This window comes from Typha latifolia, chromosome 6 (genome assembly GCF_019914945.1).
Source record: "Typha latifolia isolate L0001 chromosome 6, TyphaL0001v2, whole genome shotgun sequence".
Classification (NCBI taxonomy): Eukaryota; Viridiplantae; Streptophyta; class Magnoliopsida; order Poales; family Typhaceae; genus Typha; species Typha latifolia.
The window spans coordinates 10,920,759-10,939,312 of NC_133091.1; the positions used below are offsets into that span (position 1 = coordinate 10,920,759).

The 18,554-nt window shown below is 35.3% G+C and overlaps 1 protein-coding gene across 1 annotated transcript; it reads right to left on the reverse strand.

The window, feature by feature from the left end:
* Positions 1 to 1,911: 1,911 nt before the first annotated feature.
* Positions 1,912 to 14,846, reverse strand: LOC140790686 (DEAD-box ATP-dependent RNA helicase 18). Its single transcript, XM_073140881.1, has 11 exons — positions 14,512 to 14,846; positions 12,579 to 12,815; positions 7,119 to 7,379; positions 6,430 to 6,509; positions 6,206 to 6,311; positions 5,977 to 6,090; positions 4,833 to 4,931; positions 4,662 to 4,751; positions 3,291 to 3,397; positions 3,078 to 3,221; positions 1,912 to 2,903 (listed from the first exon to the last, which is right to left on the reverse strand). The coding sequence occupies exons 1-11, from the start codon at positions 14,779 to 14,781 to the stop codon at positions 2,462 to 2,464; spliced, it is 1,950 nt and encodes a 649-aa protein (XP_072996982.1). The 5' UTR covers positions 14,782 to 14,846; the 3' UTR covers positions 1,912 to 2,461.
* Between the last annotated feature and the right edge of the window lie 3,708 nt (positions 14,847 to 18,554).

Consider the following 18,554-nt stretch of genomic DNA (forward strand, 5'->3'; position numbering starts at 1 on the left):
AAGATGGTTTTAGAGGAATTAAGAATAATTTTTCAAAGTTATTGAAGGAATAGGATAGCTCTTGGATTATTTGGAGGAATAGATTTCATTCTATCTTATGCCATATGAAAGAGAACGGCTAATGATAATAGAGTTTTTAGGTGCCAAATAAATTAACCAACACCTGTAACTCGTAAAAGTATGATATGCATTGTTGATCAATTATTTAATTATTTAAAATTTTAAGTCAACTGATTATCTAATATGTTATTAAATCTTATTTACATATATGTGTTCCATCGAGCCGAACATGAGCGATATCCTAAAAATATGAGATCCATTATATTTTGAGAGAAATGGGTATGGATACCTCATAGAAAAATTCTCTTATTCTTTTCTTGCCACAATTTCCACCAGAAATTTGCAACAAGTATTGGGGATTTCGGAAATAATTTAGCTAGTCGATAAATTCATTCATGAGCTAAGCCGAGGAAGGATCCGAAGGCGAGAGAGGATCGAACATATGATAGATATGGTTCACATTTTCCACACCATCTCTGCATAGGTGCAAGTTTTCAGGCACTGAAAACCTTTGCTGATCAATTTCGCTCCTACAAATAAAATCACCTTAACTTTTATTAAAACAGTAAAAAAAAAAAATATGATACATATTGTTAGTTCATTACCTAACAGCTTAAACTTATAATTATCGAATAATTTTCTCAAATATGCATATCACTCCAATATATTTGAAAAACAAATCTAATTTTGAAAGAAGTCTCAGTAAGACACAAACTTCTGAGGTAGTGGGAGCCAACTTCCAGTCCTCCAACGATTTCAATCTTTCGCAAGGGTACCACTAACCAGCACCGCACGTTTATGGGAGACTTTTATTTTTGACATCCCTAATGACTTTTAGAGAATTAATAATGAATTAGCTTAAAGTACTGCAACACCTGACATGATTCCATGTCGTGTCCATTCCCTTGGGATCAAAACACAGAAGAAAAAGAGTCTTTTTGATGCAGTCTATAGAAGAAACTGAGATCCTTCGATTTTTTACTTTAGTAAACAAAATTGCTACTGCTAATTACCGTAATATTTTAGATTAGATTAGTAACCAGACTTCTTGGTTATGTTGTACTTCATTCAATATTATTTATATGTATGGTTTAGATGACAAAGAATAAAAAAACAAGGAAAAAAGTATGGGGTTTGGATCCGTTTCAGTGGATTCTTATCTCACATGAAGCTGAAACAATTTAATTGATACAATTATAATTCGTACAATTAGCCAGCAGATCTTGTCAACGCTTTAATACTTGTTTGTTTTATAAACCAAATGAATCCAGAACAAAGAATTTATTGGTAGTTCTTTGTCTGCTTCTCTTGCTATTTCTCTATTTGTGGTTTGAATCGAAGTGATTAAGAAGTGAGATTTATTTGGCGTTAAAGTGTTTGTTAGTGAAATTTTCTAGTATCAGGGTCGTACATCAAATTACAAGGCTGGTAAACTTCCAAATATATGCATGTGTGGTGGAAGACTTGCATGATTGTTTATTCACGTGTAACACGCTATCATCATCCGAGTTCATCATGATGACACGATCTAGGAAAGATAACATATCTCGACTAAATATTTTGGCCGGCATACTACGTGAAGAGAGGATATTTTCTCACCAAGGTAAAAATGTGCATATTCCAATAAAATTAATAACAATATAACATTATCTCATAATGTTGTGTGTATCCCAACAAGTAATAATAATAATAATAATAAGATTTCTTAGGTAACAGTATAATTTCTATTCCACAATGGTTGCATCAATCACCCGCCCGCTTACATGCATAGGCATCTTAAAAAAAGTGGTCCTGTGAAAGATGCTTTGTAAAATGCTACCATTCCTTATAGTAACTGGCGTTTCATAAGAATTTTAAACAATGGCACACGAGGACCCAAGATAATAGATAATTTAAATTTTCCCAGGATAAGTACATAGGGATATTACAAATTATGCGCAGATAAAATAACATTCTATCCTATCGAGCTTGTGGTTCACCCAAATACATAATTGGGAAGGTATTCTGTATACAGATCCATAGTTGTGTTGGACGGGAGTATTATTGTAGAAATCAAAGCCTGTAAAGACCGACACAGGACTAAATTGAAGCCTGAAAAGTTATTTTGACCTGCAGGCTGGCATACCTTTGTGATGACCCCCGAAAAGCAATATATATAAAATTCTCCGTCAAATGTGGTAGCTGGTAGTCTTCCAGAACAAAATTTGCCAGAAAAGAAACTTGTTACTCCCTGAACAAGAGCAGCTCAATATTCAAAACTGGGCAGTGGAGTGAAGTTAATCTATTCCTCCAGCAAGCTGTCACTTAAATCCGACTAATAAGTGCCATCTCGAATATCCCTTCAGATGAGCTGAATTCTCACAGGAGCCACCACAGTTCAATGTGTCATATAATTTCATTCTCATGATTTACTGGTCTTGGATTTCAAATTCATCTTCAAGTGCTTAGAGTTCCGATGATTCCTTCCAGATTCTTTTGCCTTACCTCTTTGCTTATTCTTCGATTGCTTGCTTTTGTTTCCTTTGAGGGTTTTCTTACCAAAGTTCTTAAGGTTGCTATCCAAAGAGCCTTCATCGTCAGAATTAGCAAAGCCTGTAAGTTTTTCATATTCAGCTTCATCAATCACTCCGCGCTTTAGCTTTTTGAGTAGGCGATATTCCTGCTCCAACTCATCATAGTCTTCTTTCGTCTGAGTTGCATGACGTTGTCTTCCAGTTTTTTTTCTTGTAATATTAGGAGCTTGATCTACAGCCTTCTTCATTCTTTCTGGTTTTTCACCACGAGCTGCTACTGCTTCCTTCATTTGCAAATTCTTCTGTCTTTGTTTCTCCCTAGATTTATCTCTGAGTACATACAGATAATTAAAAGGGATACCAGGGGGAAAAAAAAATATTTCAGACCTTGAGAAACCCACAAACTTGTTTAAGCTTGTCAAAAAAAAAAAAAAAGAATAGATATAACTATGGGAAATGACAAGTCATTAAAATATTACAATGCATATAGCTGAATATACTTACTTGTACTTGATCTGCACTAAATCAATATCATCTACAGCAGAAAATCCATCAACTGAGAGAGAGTGATGCTTCACCTCAGGCATTAAAGGAATCTGGAGTAATCCGTATCCCATGGCCAGTTTTCCAATTTCCAATTCTTTCCACCTGACAATGCTGCTATTAGGAAACAGAAAGGCATCTGGAGATGACTTAAGGGTCATGGAGTTGGCCAACCTGAAGAGGTAAGAGCAGTGGTGCTCTTTATATGCACGAATGTATGACACAAATGCTTTAAGACCTTTCTCCATGACAGCACGATCTTCTTTTGCAGCAGACCTCAGCTGTAACATCAAATATTCAACTTTTTCATGTAATCTTTAAGTAGAACATAATTTCCAACAAGAAAATGTCTGAAATCCTTCTTTGGATGTAGACCAGGAAAGGCAGAGCCTAATGCATACAAAGCTGATGCAATTTCCTAGAAGTTATAATAAGTGGAATCTACACTCTATAGCAAATTACTTCCACAAACCATGTTAAAAAGAACAAAAAGAAAACTACTCTATCTCTTTGTTCATGCCATAGGAATCATTCGATATGTATAAGCATGATTACGAAGGTATCAAAGGATGGGAATTGATAGAAATGAGATCATTCATCTCGAAGTTTGTCGAGCCCTATTGAGATAGGCTACAGATATGAAGAAACAAAACCTCTTAGAGGCACCAGGATAACCAATGAGCAAGGTCTGTTAGAGTGTGCGAAGATAATGTGAGGCATGTGGTGAAGATAAATAAGGATGCACCTCTTGAAACAAAGTAAAAAATGAAGTTAACAAATTAACAGGACAGAAGCAACTATAGCTACAATACGTAGACAACAGAAAGAGCAAAATGATAGCAGCAACCGAAATTGCCAGCAAAATATTACAAGAAACTTGAACAGAAACAGAGGAAGCACTGCCGGCAGCAAAGAGAAGAAAAAATTAGTAGAAAGGCAGGGCACAGTAGAACAGGGGCATGTGGAAGTATCAGAAATTAAAAGAAAAGGTAGGGAAGTACGCAGAAGGTAAAAAACAAAAGTGGAAAAAAGACGACGACAGAATTGAAGAAGAGAAGGGCACAAAAGAAGAAGAAAGAGGAGATGGGAAGAGACTTTCAGGATGGAGAGTCTGTCAGCAGTGACCACAGAAACAAGAGAAAAATGACCAGAGTGTTATAACTGCACAAACCATCACCGCATTCTTCTACACCTTCATAGTTTCTTCATTTGAAGATTAAATTCTGACAGCTAATGTAGCATTAAACCAATGATGGTTTATATTGAAAAGTGCACGCAAGTATCACAACAGAAAAAAGAAAAGCATAAGTGGTGCACAAATGCACACCTTTATTATGGGCAAGTGAACATTACCAGAAAGTACATATATGATGTTTGCAAAACAGAGGAATTTTTCAGAAAGAAAAAAAAAACATCAAATGAAAAGCAGTTCTTAGAATAGTTGTTATTATCTACAATTCCTCTAACAATAAGAACTTCGCCACAAGGCAAAGTCCAGTAGATCTGGAGCATCAGATGAGAAAACAACTGAACCTAAGTACTTGCCTGGGGAATCACATCTGCTACATCAGTAAAACATTCTCTCTCTTCAAGGGGTACTCTTCTAAGCTTCAGGAACTCCACATATGCATCCTCCTGTGTATCAGAAATTTTTTGATACTACAACAAGCAACATAGAATTTATCGTCCACACTTCACAGTGATGTTAGGGCAAACCTTTGGTAAGAGAAATATAAGAGCACTTCCTTGCCGACCAATCCGTGCAGTTCGGCCAACTCTATGAACGAAAACATTTGGATCTTGAGGTGGATCATACTGTCAAAAAACATACTAGTGTAATTAATAAGTTTCATAATTAACAAAACAATCTTTCTAGTATCATATTGATTATGTCTCACAGTTCAGAATGAAACCAAATGAAAAATTCTAGTACTAACATAGTAACATAAATCCATATTGTCAGGCATATTCAAGAAAGAAAGTAGATCAATACTATTATTTCTAATGGTGTTAGTTTGATAAAGCTTGACCTTTTAAAATGGTCAACGTAAATATATGATGTAACACAACATTTGCTTAACTTCTACTTGCTATGATTATCCGTCATTAGCGCATCAGGGACTATTTAATCTTTGAAATAACAAAAGCAGTACAATACTAGATGTGTAGATAGAAACTGACACTGTACAGGTTTTCTAACAATCATTTCAACAGGTCAGCTACATGTTCTACTCTTTTGAGCTTCAACTATGTCCACAAGAAATTGTCCATTTAATTTCATCATTATCAGCATGCACAACAGAGATCTAAGCAATTTGAATTTCAAGTGTTTTGTATACCTATTTCTGTAACGTAGATGTTGATGGTGTCTAAGTTCCATAAGCTAAGTTTACCTACAAAAGCAGGTGAGTGAAAATTCTACAAAGTGTTTGTTGGTAAACATTTGACCTAGGAGGAGAAAGCTACATATTATGAAGAATTGTTCAACAACAAGTTAGGGTTGTTTTTCAAGATATTTCTGTCCAGTACTTTATGGAGCTTTTCTGAACTGAGCAAGATCAGGAACATTTTTATACGCGCAGTATGGCTTACATGTACCACTGGAATATATGATTATTAACCAGAGATTACTAGTCACAATATCAGGCAAACACATTAATCACAATGTATATCAAATAAATCAACTCATATCCAATATAATATCTACATCTTCTACTGCTTCAGAACATAGAAATGGGAAACTGATTGAGCCAACTATTCTGAAATAAAATGTTTCTGATTCTTTATAAGCTATAAATGAATGCAGAAAGCTGCTCATAGTTTACATATTAAGGGACTGATTAAGTAGATAAAAATCTACCTGCACAATCCAATCAACACCTGGAATGTCGAGACCTCTTGCTGCAACATCTGTGCATAGCAAGGTACCACTTGAAAGAGCTGAAAAAGATGCCAATGCTTTCTCTCTAGCAGTCTACAGAAAAGTCCAGCATCTAAGATTAATATAAGGTGCATCAATGAATAGATTGAATGACACATTTAATGGGTAAATAGAAACCCAATTTCTCCAGCTAAATTACTTGTCTTACCTGCTTCATCTTTCCATGAAGAGGAATCAGAGGACACCCTTTAAGTATGTTAATTTGTGGAAGAACAACACCCCAGTAATCAACACAAGCACATGTCATGAAGTAGCTGTAATAAGTAAAACAGATAAAAGTTACAATAGCATACAAGACCCTGTGCATCAAGTTCATCTCAAATGGATATACAAAGATAGCACATAAGTTTGGCTGGTAATGTATGCACTGACATTATAATTTTTTTTGACATGTTCTTCAATAGGAAGTCAACAAGCTGTGATGACTTTTTCTGTGCTTCACATAGCATGTACTGCACAACAGGAAGAAGGAAATTTAGGATTCAGTCAATTCAGGTGTGAAGATGAATGGTATAAAAGCAATGAAATTAACCCAACTAATTGCAGGAATTTACATCATGTTAGCATATATATCTCCATAGATAAAGATAAATAGATGATAAAGATCAACCTATAAAGTATAACTAACAAACATATGGCCACTCTGCGTCCTACTTATGAAGGAAATATCCCATAGAAACATGCAACTAGAAAATTCATTCTTTTTCCAAAGCACGCATCCTTCTTACTGAACATTAAGGTTGGACATGGTAATGTTACAGACACGTGCTACTGACAAGTGCCAACAGGTTCAACAAGAAGCTTTAAATTTATTGGTCTGGCCTTCTTATTTAGGTTATTCATTGCATATTTGAAATTAGGCATATTTAATTTGCTTGCTAACTACCAGTTGATCATTATTATCATCTAGAAATCCGAATTGTGCCTCAACAAACATAGTCAGATAGAGAACAGCTGAAATCTAGTAAGCCCCAAGAAGAGTAAAACAGATGTTCACGACTGGCAGAGCAGCTAAGTTGCTAAGCATTCCAAATCACTATTGCCTAACTCTATCAGCATACCTCAATGTGGAGACCCAATGGCGTTCTGGAAGAAGCTAGTTCTTGTGAGAGATGCATATTATCTTGTGGCTTTGTTTCTGTTCGAACTTCAACCCTAACAGGATTTCGCAATCCTGCTCTAGAAAGCTCTTCAATTGCCTCTGTCTGAGTAGCTGAGAAAAGGCCAGTTCTACGGAGCTTTGGTAAACGAGAAATGATAGAGCTAATTTGCTTTTGAAATCCCATATCCAGTAGTCTATCAGCCTCATCTAGAATAAGGATCTGTTTCAACAAAGAGTAAGCAATAGAAGATATCAAAATAAAATGGAGATGAACAAACTCTAAAGAGTTAGGGAGAACAAATACATGTGGAAGATAGTACATGTATTCAGGGTTGTTGATGTCAAGCATGAGTCATATTAAGCATGATATTAGGTGGTTGCTCTATCATATCTGTAAATTTTGGCCTTTGCCATAAAAATTCTACTGCAACATAGGAGAAAATTTATTTTATCTAGGTAATCACTATATACTGCTTCATAGATTATAGGGTGAAAAGAGTTTATTTTCATCTTTACCCACCAGGCTGATGTGGATCCCATTCATTGACAAGCTTGGATGGAAATAAGTTAGAGATTTATAAAACATTACATGTATTATACACTTGGTTCCTCCATTTCTTCTCATATAAAGAACTAAAAAAAGGTCATTTTTCCACAACCTCATGGTATGAATCTGTCATTACCATACTATCATACACAACCTCTTGATTATCCTTGAACTGATCTGGTGTGGACACCAAACACAGACCATTGATCAGACATCATAAGAGAGAGACTTTGATGTTGAGATTAGTTTAGTCTTTCTATGTTAGGTATTTGTCTTTTGTCCTTTTAGGGTTTGCTTATATAAAGGCTTGTTATATTGTTATTTGAGGTTAACAATTGTTTTGAAATTTGATATCGCCTACTTTGTTACGATAGTGAATTCCAACACTCTATTGGTACCTTCCAACACTCCGTTGGTAGATTCCGCGGGTTTGCTACTTTGTTCTTCTTATATCATCATCCTACATCAATTTTAATATTAGTGTTGAAAATCCTACTATTCTTTTTTTGGTCATTGCAATCATTGAGCCGCTCATCATCAAACAACAAGAAGACCTGTCACTGCCAAACCACAAAGCAAGATTTGGCGGCCATCTTCTTCAATTCTTCCGTTGTTACCACTATCAAATCCTTTATCATCTTCTCCACCATAGGTAAGTTAAAAAAAAAAAGCCTATATTAAAGAAAAAAACGAAGAGCACAAAACAAAACAAGAAACAAAGAACTTCTCTGGTAAGAAATTTTGAAAATTCAAAATTTGAATTCTTATTGTTTCCTTATATCTCAAAATTTTGAATTTTGAAATTCAAATTTAGGGCTTAATCCTTCATTAAATACTACCTTACCAAAAGTACCCAAATCCATCCAAATTTTGAATTTTCCTTTCCCCCAAATCTACCTAAAATTCCCTCCTCTCCCAATTAATTCCCACATGGCCTGCCTAAACTCACCACCAAGTCAACCTCAGCAACAAAATTCCCCCACTCTCAGGTGACCATCAACCCCAAAACTCAAATCAAAATCATCTTCTTCTTCCAAGGCTCCAAGCTACAATGACCAAACAATACAAAAACAAAGGCACGCCATCGAGATCCTCTCTAACGCTGCATCATACTTTCACCGTTAGAGCCCACCCACTTCGATGTCGCCACTACCTCAATGCTACAACTCCGATCTCAACGCGCCACTACATTGATGTCACGCTCATCTCACCGACCACCTCCCCTTCGGTCAACAGTGCCACTTGCCATAGCCACATCACACCTCGCCATTGCTCTATCGATCACCACTTGCTGACTACCACTTCACCGGCTGCAACAACATCTGTTTCCTCTACCCCACCACCGTCACGCTCACCATTGTTGCAGCCTCCCCTTCACTGTTTCTACCTTCGTCACCTCGTCCCATTGCCACCATCGCTCTATTTTGGTCACTGCCACCACTGCTTCCTCCATGTCATCATCATCATCACTAGCTTCACTTAGGGGTGTAAATGAACGAGCTTGAGTGAGTTGCGGCTAGCTCGACTCGACTCGATACTAATATTTTCTCAGCTCAAGCTTGATATGAGCTAGAAAAGGCTGGCTCGACTCAAGCTCGAGAAAGCTCAAGCTCGGCTCGTTAGCTTGATGAAGATCTTGTCAACATCTAAGTCGGTGACCTTGACCTCGTCGGCAGTGTTGATAAGAAGGTTGAAGAGCTTGATATTGCCATAGAGTCATGGACGATGCGGTGGGAGTTGATTGGTCATATTAATTTCATAGTCAATATCCAAATTTGGTCATATTAATCTCATAGTCATCCATGGATTTGCTAATTAATGTCGGAAAACAAAAAAGGTTGTAGAAAAAACATTAGGTTTGACCGAATAATACATATTAGCATTAAAAAATAAGTGTTAGAAAATAAATGGATGTGATCAAGGACATCTACAAAAAAAGGAGATGACTGCTCAGTTGTCTCACATTGGAGGTGGCTGCAATAAGCAATAGTTGTGCAACATGCAATGGCTTTAGTATTGGGAGCAGAGATCCCCCAAAACTCAGAAAAAAAAAGTAGAGGATAACAAATTAAAACCTAAGGCTTTATTTATTTTAGGAATAAAGTTAATTCTAAAATAGATCTTCCTCTTTATTATTCCCAAAATGAAGTCTTTATTCTAGGAAAATATTCTTGTGTTCACTTGTATTCTAGAATAAGAGTGTAATAATTACCTTTAATGTGATATAAAATGATAGAAAAGATAAGAAAAAAATGTTTTATTTTTTATGAAATTACCATAAATACCTTTTGATTTGATATAAAGCAAGGTTCCAAAAATCGTTATCGGGATCGAGATCGGCCGTATCGGCTGCCTGTATCGGATCGGTCTATTTTAATTAAATAAAATTATAAATATTACTTAAAAATATTGAGAAATTTCTAAAAATTAAAAAAAAGAAAATAATAATTACTCATATATAAGGCCTAAAAATCTCTCTTCCTCCCTATCCCTTCAACTGTTAGTCTGTTGTATCCATCTCTCTCTCTATATCTGTAGCAACTGTTGTAGCGCCAAAACCAGCCAACCTGCTACTTCGGCCCGGATCAGGATCGACTATGGCCGATCCCGATCCGTTTCGACCGATCCTACTCGGGATCGGTCGAAACTAGGATCTATGATATAACATAGGTTGACATGATAAATATCAAGGGTAAATTAGTAATTGAGTTAGTGTGCGATATAAGATACAATTTTGATGTACAGTGTTTGTATTCTAGAATGGGATTATTATGGTGTTCAACTATTATTCTGAAATAAAGAGTTATATTTTGAAATAAAAAAAATTTATTCCTAAAGTAAATGGGGCTAAATTATTTGTCTTCACTCAAGCAACTTTGACGACGGAGGAGGGAGTCAATGGATCCATTGTCCACGAGCTCGATGATGAGGCAACACGCCAGATGGGGCGGGGAATTTGGTGCGACAGCGAATGACAGAGGGGGAATTGATGCAGCAGCAAACGACGGAGGGGGAATCGATGCAACAGTGAACAACGGAGGAGTCGGTGCAAAGGAGGATCTTTAGGGAGGCAGCATCACGATTGTTGGAAGAGGAAGGGGAGTTGAGAAGCTTTAGGGCATAGATGGAGCCATGGAGTAGGGAGAGTTGGGCAAGATGAGAAGCGGGGTGGGTGGGAAGGAAATAACTAGGGCTTTAGGGGCTTGTTTGGTTTGAAGCTAATACTCTTTCAAATTGATTCTAATTTTATCTTCGACATGACTTAAATCTATCAATTTCAGGTCTTTAATCTTCTCCCTCTTCTCTCTTCCATCTCTCTCCCCTCTCTTCCAAAAAATAAATAATTTTTTTTAGAAAAGAGCTCCTCTTTTACCATGGCTCACATAAAAATAACACTGACAAAAAAGCATTCGTACAAACAGGTAAAAAAATGTTTATTTAATTTAATTTACTGATATGTTTAATGTTAGTTTTAAATGGCTAAGTTGAAATTATATTTTATAAATTTAATAATAATGTTTAATACTATTTGCATGGCACATATTTAGTTTTCCTTAAAAAATAAATTTTTTTACTTTTTTATGTTACATCAAAGTAATATTTACACCACAATTTCAAATCTTCTCTTTATCTATTTATAATTTCGTTCCAAAATAAATACATTTCCCTCTAATTTTTTAAAATTTACTAAGTTCACAATACCATCAACAAAAGGTGTTTGTTCCTATCTTCATGTTCTTTCAACTTTGAAGGCACAAAAATCAAAATTAATCTTTTGCATTCTAAACTAACTAATAAAGATAATAAGAAAGATGTGATACTATAGAAGGGGTTACATATCATCACTCCAAATGAATTTCAAAAAGAAGCAAACCAAGAGCCCATTGCCTTTAGACTTAATTCTTATGTCACCACATGCTAGGGTCGCTACGTCTATAGAAGCATTTGCATATCATTTTTTATTCATTACGTTAAAAGATCACCAAATCGAATTGAAACTAGTAATCTTCAATATAAACTACAAACCGATATATATATATATATATATATATATATATATATATACACGCTATGATTTTCATGTTGCAGATTATGTCGTCATTCATGTTAGATCTGAAGAGTTTTTATATATAATATTGAAATGTGTAGGACCTAAAATTTATATTGTTGATATTCTCTCTCATTATCACATTAATTTCACAATAGTATTGAATATTTAGTTGCTTATAAACCTCATTTGACTATCCTTGATGACCATTAAACTTGTACACCTCCATATATGCCTGCTTTTGATCCTACCATTTGCCATTTTTCATCCACACGAAAGAAAAAAAAATGCTATTTTAGATAAACAAATAGTTCACTGTTTCTTAGTCCAATGGAAAGGCCGTCCAGATTCAGATAGCATGTGGATTACTCATGATGAACTACAGCAAATTGATTGGGCATATTGAAGCACTATCAAAGTTGCCTATAAGCCCACTCGACTGACATGCGAACATCAGACCTAGATCATTGATCAAGAAAATTTGATGTTGAGGACAGTTTAGTCTTTCTATGTTAGGGTATTATAATCTTTTGTCTTTTTAGGGTTTGCCTATATAAAATTTTTTGATCTTATTATTTGTGGTTAATAAATGTTTTGAAATTTGACATCGTCCACTTTGTTACATTAGTGGTTTCTGCGGGTTTGTTTCTTGCTGGTAGATTCCAACTTTGTTTTGTCGTTTTAGGCTTGAAAAGGGTGAGATGAGGAACACAAAATAGAGATTCAACTTCAAACTAGACTGTACTTGACACCAATTTGATGAGCAATACATATATTTGCTGCAGAATTTATCCATTTTTCTTTTTAATGTGCAGAGGAGGTACCTCAAAACTCCGAAAGTCTAGAATGTCTAGACGCTCCATTATGTCATGTAACCTCCCAGGAGTGCCCACCAAAACATTCACACCTTCGCCCTCTATTTTCCTGAGGTCTGATTTAACATCTAGCCCTCCAACAAGAAGCATAGACTTTACACTTGGCATTGTTGAGAAGAAAGGTTCGGCAACATGATAAATTTGTGCCGACAATTCTCTCGTTGGAGATATGATAATTCCCATAATCTGGTACATAAAAGAGATTCATATAAGTACAGCCTCAAAAAAAAGATATTATTGAAGTTACCAGAACTAAAAGGAAGCAGAAAAATGAGTAACACTTGGTTTTCTTACATCAAGTCAGAACACCACACTGTTCAGTCATCATCAAAAGATAGGAGGAGCAACAATATTCCTCAAGAAGATAATAAAATGCATAAAACATATAAATTAGACAAAGGGTTCCAACTAAGCTTTGTGAACTCTTGAAAACTCTCTTTTTCTATTTCAGATGCTGCATAGAAGCTCTCAAACACTCTTGTGAATGTTCTCATAAAACATAAGCCCACTAGTCACGATACTTATCCTCAATCTAAAGTTCCAACTCCTGACTCTTTGTTTACTTAATTTTCTAGAACTTCGGCAATGATTTAAGAACTTAAATGAGTACTCTTCTTTTTACCACCTTCATATAGGAATTCTTTATTTCAAATAAATATAAGAATCAGTTAATGTACTAAAATTTGGCTAAATTGAAGGTAAATTATAAAAGATTAAATGAGCCAACAAACCATTTCTGGCAATTCACTCTTTCACCTTATAACTAATAAATATAAAGGAAGGGAAGAGAAAGTAATATTCTCTATAGGACACCAACATAATTCAGTAGAAGATCCCCTCCTGTCTCACAATTTAACATCTCCTTCGATTTTGTTAAAGAAGTTCCAAACTTTCAAGAAGTTTGGGCATTGGCTATAGGGTATTTTCTCAAATAATTTAAAACAAAAGCATGAATAACGAATATATGGCAATTCATGAAATTCAAGTTTCCCTCTAGAAATTTAGTAAGCCCTCTTGGAGGGAAATCATGAATTTTTTGGTTTAGCCCCACATAGCTTGGGAATAAAGAGTTGTAGGATTACATCTCTTATATAAAGAGATGTGCTCTTGCTACTCCTTGCCAAAACTCGTTGGTGTTTGGAGAGCCTCCATTAGGAGGATCTCCATGAATAAAGCATAGTAAAGTATATATATAGAAAGATAAGAATTATAAGAAGAGAGAAAATGAACTAGCATTATACTGGCGTTAGAAAGGTGGCAGTGTTCGTGAATGAATGGGTGCCAAACTGAAAGCACCGTTCGATAAGTGATCGAATAATATTTGAACTGCGTCAAGGGGGTTTTCAAACGGATGTCATAAAAACGGTTTTAATCCATTAAACCAAAGAATCTAATTGGACCAAAAGTGCTATTTCCTACGGGATGTTTCCCAATATGAAAAGATGTTTATTCCTACGGATACATTTTCTAAACCTCTTTAAATAGAGAGGAAGAGAGCACCGTGGAACATATAACAATCCATCTTTCATCAAATAGATTATTGCTTTCAATCTTTGTTCCTGATCTTTAGAGTTGGTAATTGATAATGAAGGCATTGTCTCTTGGAGATAGAATTTCCAAGAGCCCATCTGCACTATTAATGGGGAAATTATTATCTTAAAGGAAGCAACAAGCACCTTGCTCTTCCAACCCAAAGTTTGGATTCCTCTCTACTTCACATATTCCCAACATTAACGACACTTAAAATTGACCTTGTAGTGAACAATTCCCCCACCAAACTTCGAACTACTTCAACTCGGCTTATAATTCAAATCATCTAGAAATATCCACACACAAAAAAAAAAAAATCGAGAGAGAGAGAGAGAGAGAGGAGAGATCAAACCTGGTAGGGTTTGGGCGGAGAGGTGCACCGACGAAGAATCTCGACGAAGGGCACGACAAAAGCCAAGGTTTTACCCGATCCAGTGGCGGCGTCGACGGCGACATCCTTGTGGCCAAGGAGTAAAGGGATGGTTGCGGCCTGGACAGGAGTGCAGTGCCGGAATCCACCTAGGGCTAGGGTTTCGAGGACGGGCTCCGAGAGAGGAGGAGCGAGTTCGGAGAACAGGGTCGACGTTAGGGCTCGGTTCGAAGGATCCGATTCCGCGTCCATGGCTTTCCCCTGAAGCTTAGCGGTGTAGCGGCCTAGGGTTTTAAACAGGGTTTTGAAGAATTCGGCGTTATGATGGAGGTCGGCGACGACTTTGGTTTAAGTCTTTCTTTTGCTCGTGGGAATTGATGCTGTTGTTTAATTAAAGGCTCGATTTGATTATAAACATTGTTTTTTTTTTTAATCTTTAGACCGGTTTGGCCGCAGAATAAAGAAAATATAGAATAGAAATATTCCAGAATATAGATTTATTTTATTTTTCTATTCCAAAACTATACCCATTCCTCCACCACCCCCTCTCAAGATAAAAGGAAACGATAGCTCCCCGTTTAAATAGTTTTGATTCGCCCTTTCATTGGGCAATGCATTTCCCAGACGTCTTCCACGTCGGGAGTTTGTTATGGAAATGATTTGGTCACTTTGATCACTTCCCAACAAAAATCTAGCCGTTGATTGAGCTTCTAGGATAAATAAATAAACTAAGTATTTCTTTCAAAGATTACGTATATCCCCCAACCATTGTTGGAGTTTGTATATTTGGATTTATTCAGTGCTACTTTGGTCTGGCTAATATCATTTGTTATGGTAAATCTCACACTAATAATCAATCAATGTTCCCTTTAAATCGCCAATTATTTTACATTCGTTTAAACCCAATCAAACTAAGTCAATTATAATTTCCTAGTCTATTCAAAAAAAAAATTCTATTCCTTTAAGAATTTTTGCATATCTGTGATAATACGATAATAAAAGTTTTTCATAATAAAAAAGTTGGCTCCTCTATTTCCTATGAATAGACAACATATATCTCATTATATTAAAGAATTTTATGGTAGAACTTTAAGTGATTTACTTCATCTCCAAACCTAGGGTTCGCTCAACTTAGGTGGCCACCTGGGTAGGTTCTTCGACAATTATAATCATACATTGAAAGGCATAATTTTCTGAAGTCTTAGCTTAAATTTAGGGATAATTCTCTTTTCACCTCCTAAACTATCACATATTTTTACGATGACCCCTTTAACTTTTTTTAGTACACATTGACCACTTGAACTATTAGAAATACCTTACTTGACCCTTTCTGTTAGGGTTCTGTTACCTATTTCTATCCTTAAGTTGTCATCAGATGGTCACGTGACAACTAAATAGCCAAAATACCCTTATATGCAATGACAACTTAAAATAAACTTTTATGATGACCAAAATACCCTTCTCTCTCCCCATCTCTACTGCATCCCACCTCTTTCTCCATTTTTCGAATCTTGAGGTTGACCTTGTTCTTCTCCTTCTCCACTAAATTGAGCGATCGACATCAAGATTAAGGAGAGGCGATGGTGTTGCTCAAGTTAGAGAAGCGGCTCGCCATGAGCATTCTCGTTTGTGGCCGCTGCAAGGTCTGGCTTGATCCTAATAAGGTCAACGAGATCTCCATGACTAACCAATGCTGGAATATCTGGAAGCTTATGAAGGATGGATTCATCATTAAGAAACTGATGAAAATTCACTCGCGATCTCATGCAAAGCAAGCCTTGGAAGCCAAGAGGAATGGGCGACATTCTGGTTATCATAAGCATAGAGGCACAAGAGAAGGTGAAAGGTAATGTCTTTAAGAACAAGAGAGTGCTTATGGAGACCATTCACAAATCCAAAGCTGAGAAGGTAAGAGAAAAAATATTGTCGGACCAATTTGAAGCTAAGTGTGACAAGAGCAAGCCAAGCAAAGAAAGGAAGATTTCTAGGAGGGAGGAACTCTCTCTCAACCACTCACCAAAAAATTTCTTCCGTTTGGTACAAAAGGCTAAAAAACTACCACCATTAGCCTATTTTTATTAGATTCTTCAATAATTTTGGGTCTCTTTGCTTTTAGAGATTGGGGTCTTAAGAGGGATGGGCATGGAGAAGGGGATGTGGGTTTGCGCTCTTCTCGCTAGTTGTTTTGTTTTTTATGGGATTGTTACCAAGGATCTGGAGCACAATCACAGAGGGAGAAGAGAAAGAGATGAAGAGAGAAAAGGAGGTGCTCATGTTGGGCTGGGGTGGGATGTGCTCGGAGGAGATGTCGGGTGAGAAAGGCGAGAGAGGAATAAAGAAATTTTGGGAGAAATGGGATTAGGATAGAGGGCAATGAAAGAATTAATTTTTTTTTTAATGTTAGCTAAACCACTTAACTATTCTGTCATTATAAATGGAGGGGCAATTGGTTAATTCACTGATTCCGTCAATGACGTCATGGGGGTGAAATATTTATAATAGTTCAGAGGGTTAGTATGTACTAAAAAAAGTTAAAGAGGTCATTATAAAAATGGGTAATAGTTCAGGGGGTGAAAAGGAAATTATCCCTTAAATTTATAAGGCTTAAGAAAATTAAATCTATTAGCAAACTAATGCATGCAACTCAATTCGTTGTGATTTCCTCTACCAACATGAATGAATTAATTGCATATTCAACCTATTAATTAGTTGCATTTTTAGGACTATCATAAATTAGTTGAGTTATTGTAATATAATAATAATAATAATAATAATAATAATAATAATAATAATAATAATAATAATAAAATCTTTCTCTCTATCTCTCAACTCTCCTAAGTTAAAAAAAATGATCAATTTCTATCTCTCGCTAACCACCACCTAATGTGACTCAACCATCACCGATAAGGTTACAATCCGGACTCAACGACATCGCTATCTAATCGACGTCAAACTACTAATTAACTCAGTTGTTTGCCTAACACCGACTCCTTCTATCCAATTGACAATCGTGATCCAATCACCACCCATCATCAAATCAATATTGTGTCATTTAACTTAGTCGACACCCATTGTTCAACCATCGCTTGCCATCTAATTGATGCTAGTGCCTCTAAATCTGATCGACGTTCGCAATCTCAACCACCATCCTTGCATAATTAGGGCAACCATCGATGTTGCTCATGACGATCTCATTTTCATATTATTTCACAGAGCAAGAAAAATATTTAGATAAGCTCTTTATATCTAAATATAAGTTCTTTATATCTAAATATTATTTAATATTACTTAATATTTTATTAATTTTAAAAGGGCTTCATATAATATATTCCTAAGACATGTAATAATTTAGTTGTGCTTTTACTCGGTAATAATAAGATATATAAATATCTAAAACAAATTAAGGCGAACCAATTCTGTTTAAAAAGTTAGGATGGATTAACATCATATCTACAATCTCAATATCAAAGTCTTTGATTATGATAAAGTTTCTACAAAATATTTTACCACTCATTTGTGCTATTTTTATAATTTTTACTAAAGTGAAATAAACATCATTTAGACTTTCTTAAAAGTAAGGAGAGAATAAAAAAAAAAAAAGAACTCTTTTCTTCCTATATTCTTATTAAGAGCAATTTTTCATTACTATAGAGATAATTATTTATTAATAGACTTGATGAAGATCTAACTGTTAAGATACTCAAGGATAAATATATGAATGCAAAAAAATTAAAAAATATTACGGGTTCAATAAGTAATTATTTATTATTAAAATATATTATCTTTCATAGTTTTTTTTATAATTATATTATCTTAATTTATGAAATAAAAGACATATATATATATATATATATATATCAGAATAAGGATATTCATATTTTTTTTATCCCTTTGATTATTTTTTAATTATTTACATATATCTCTCATTAGTTTAATATTGATTAAAACTAAAATTTAATAACAGATAGATAGAGATAGATAATTATATTTAAATTGAAGTCTATCTCTATTAGAGAATCAAATTT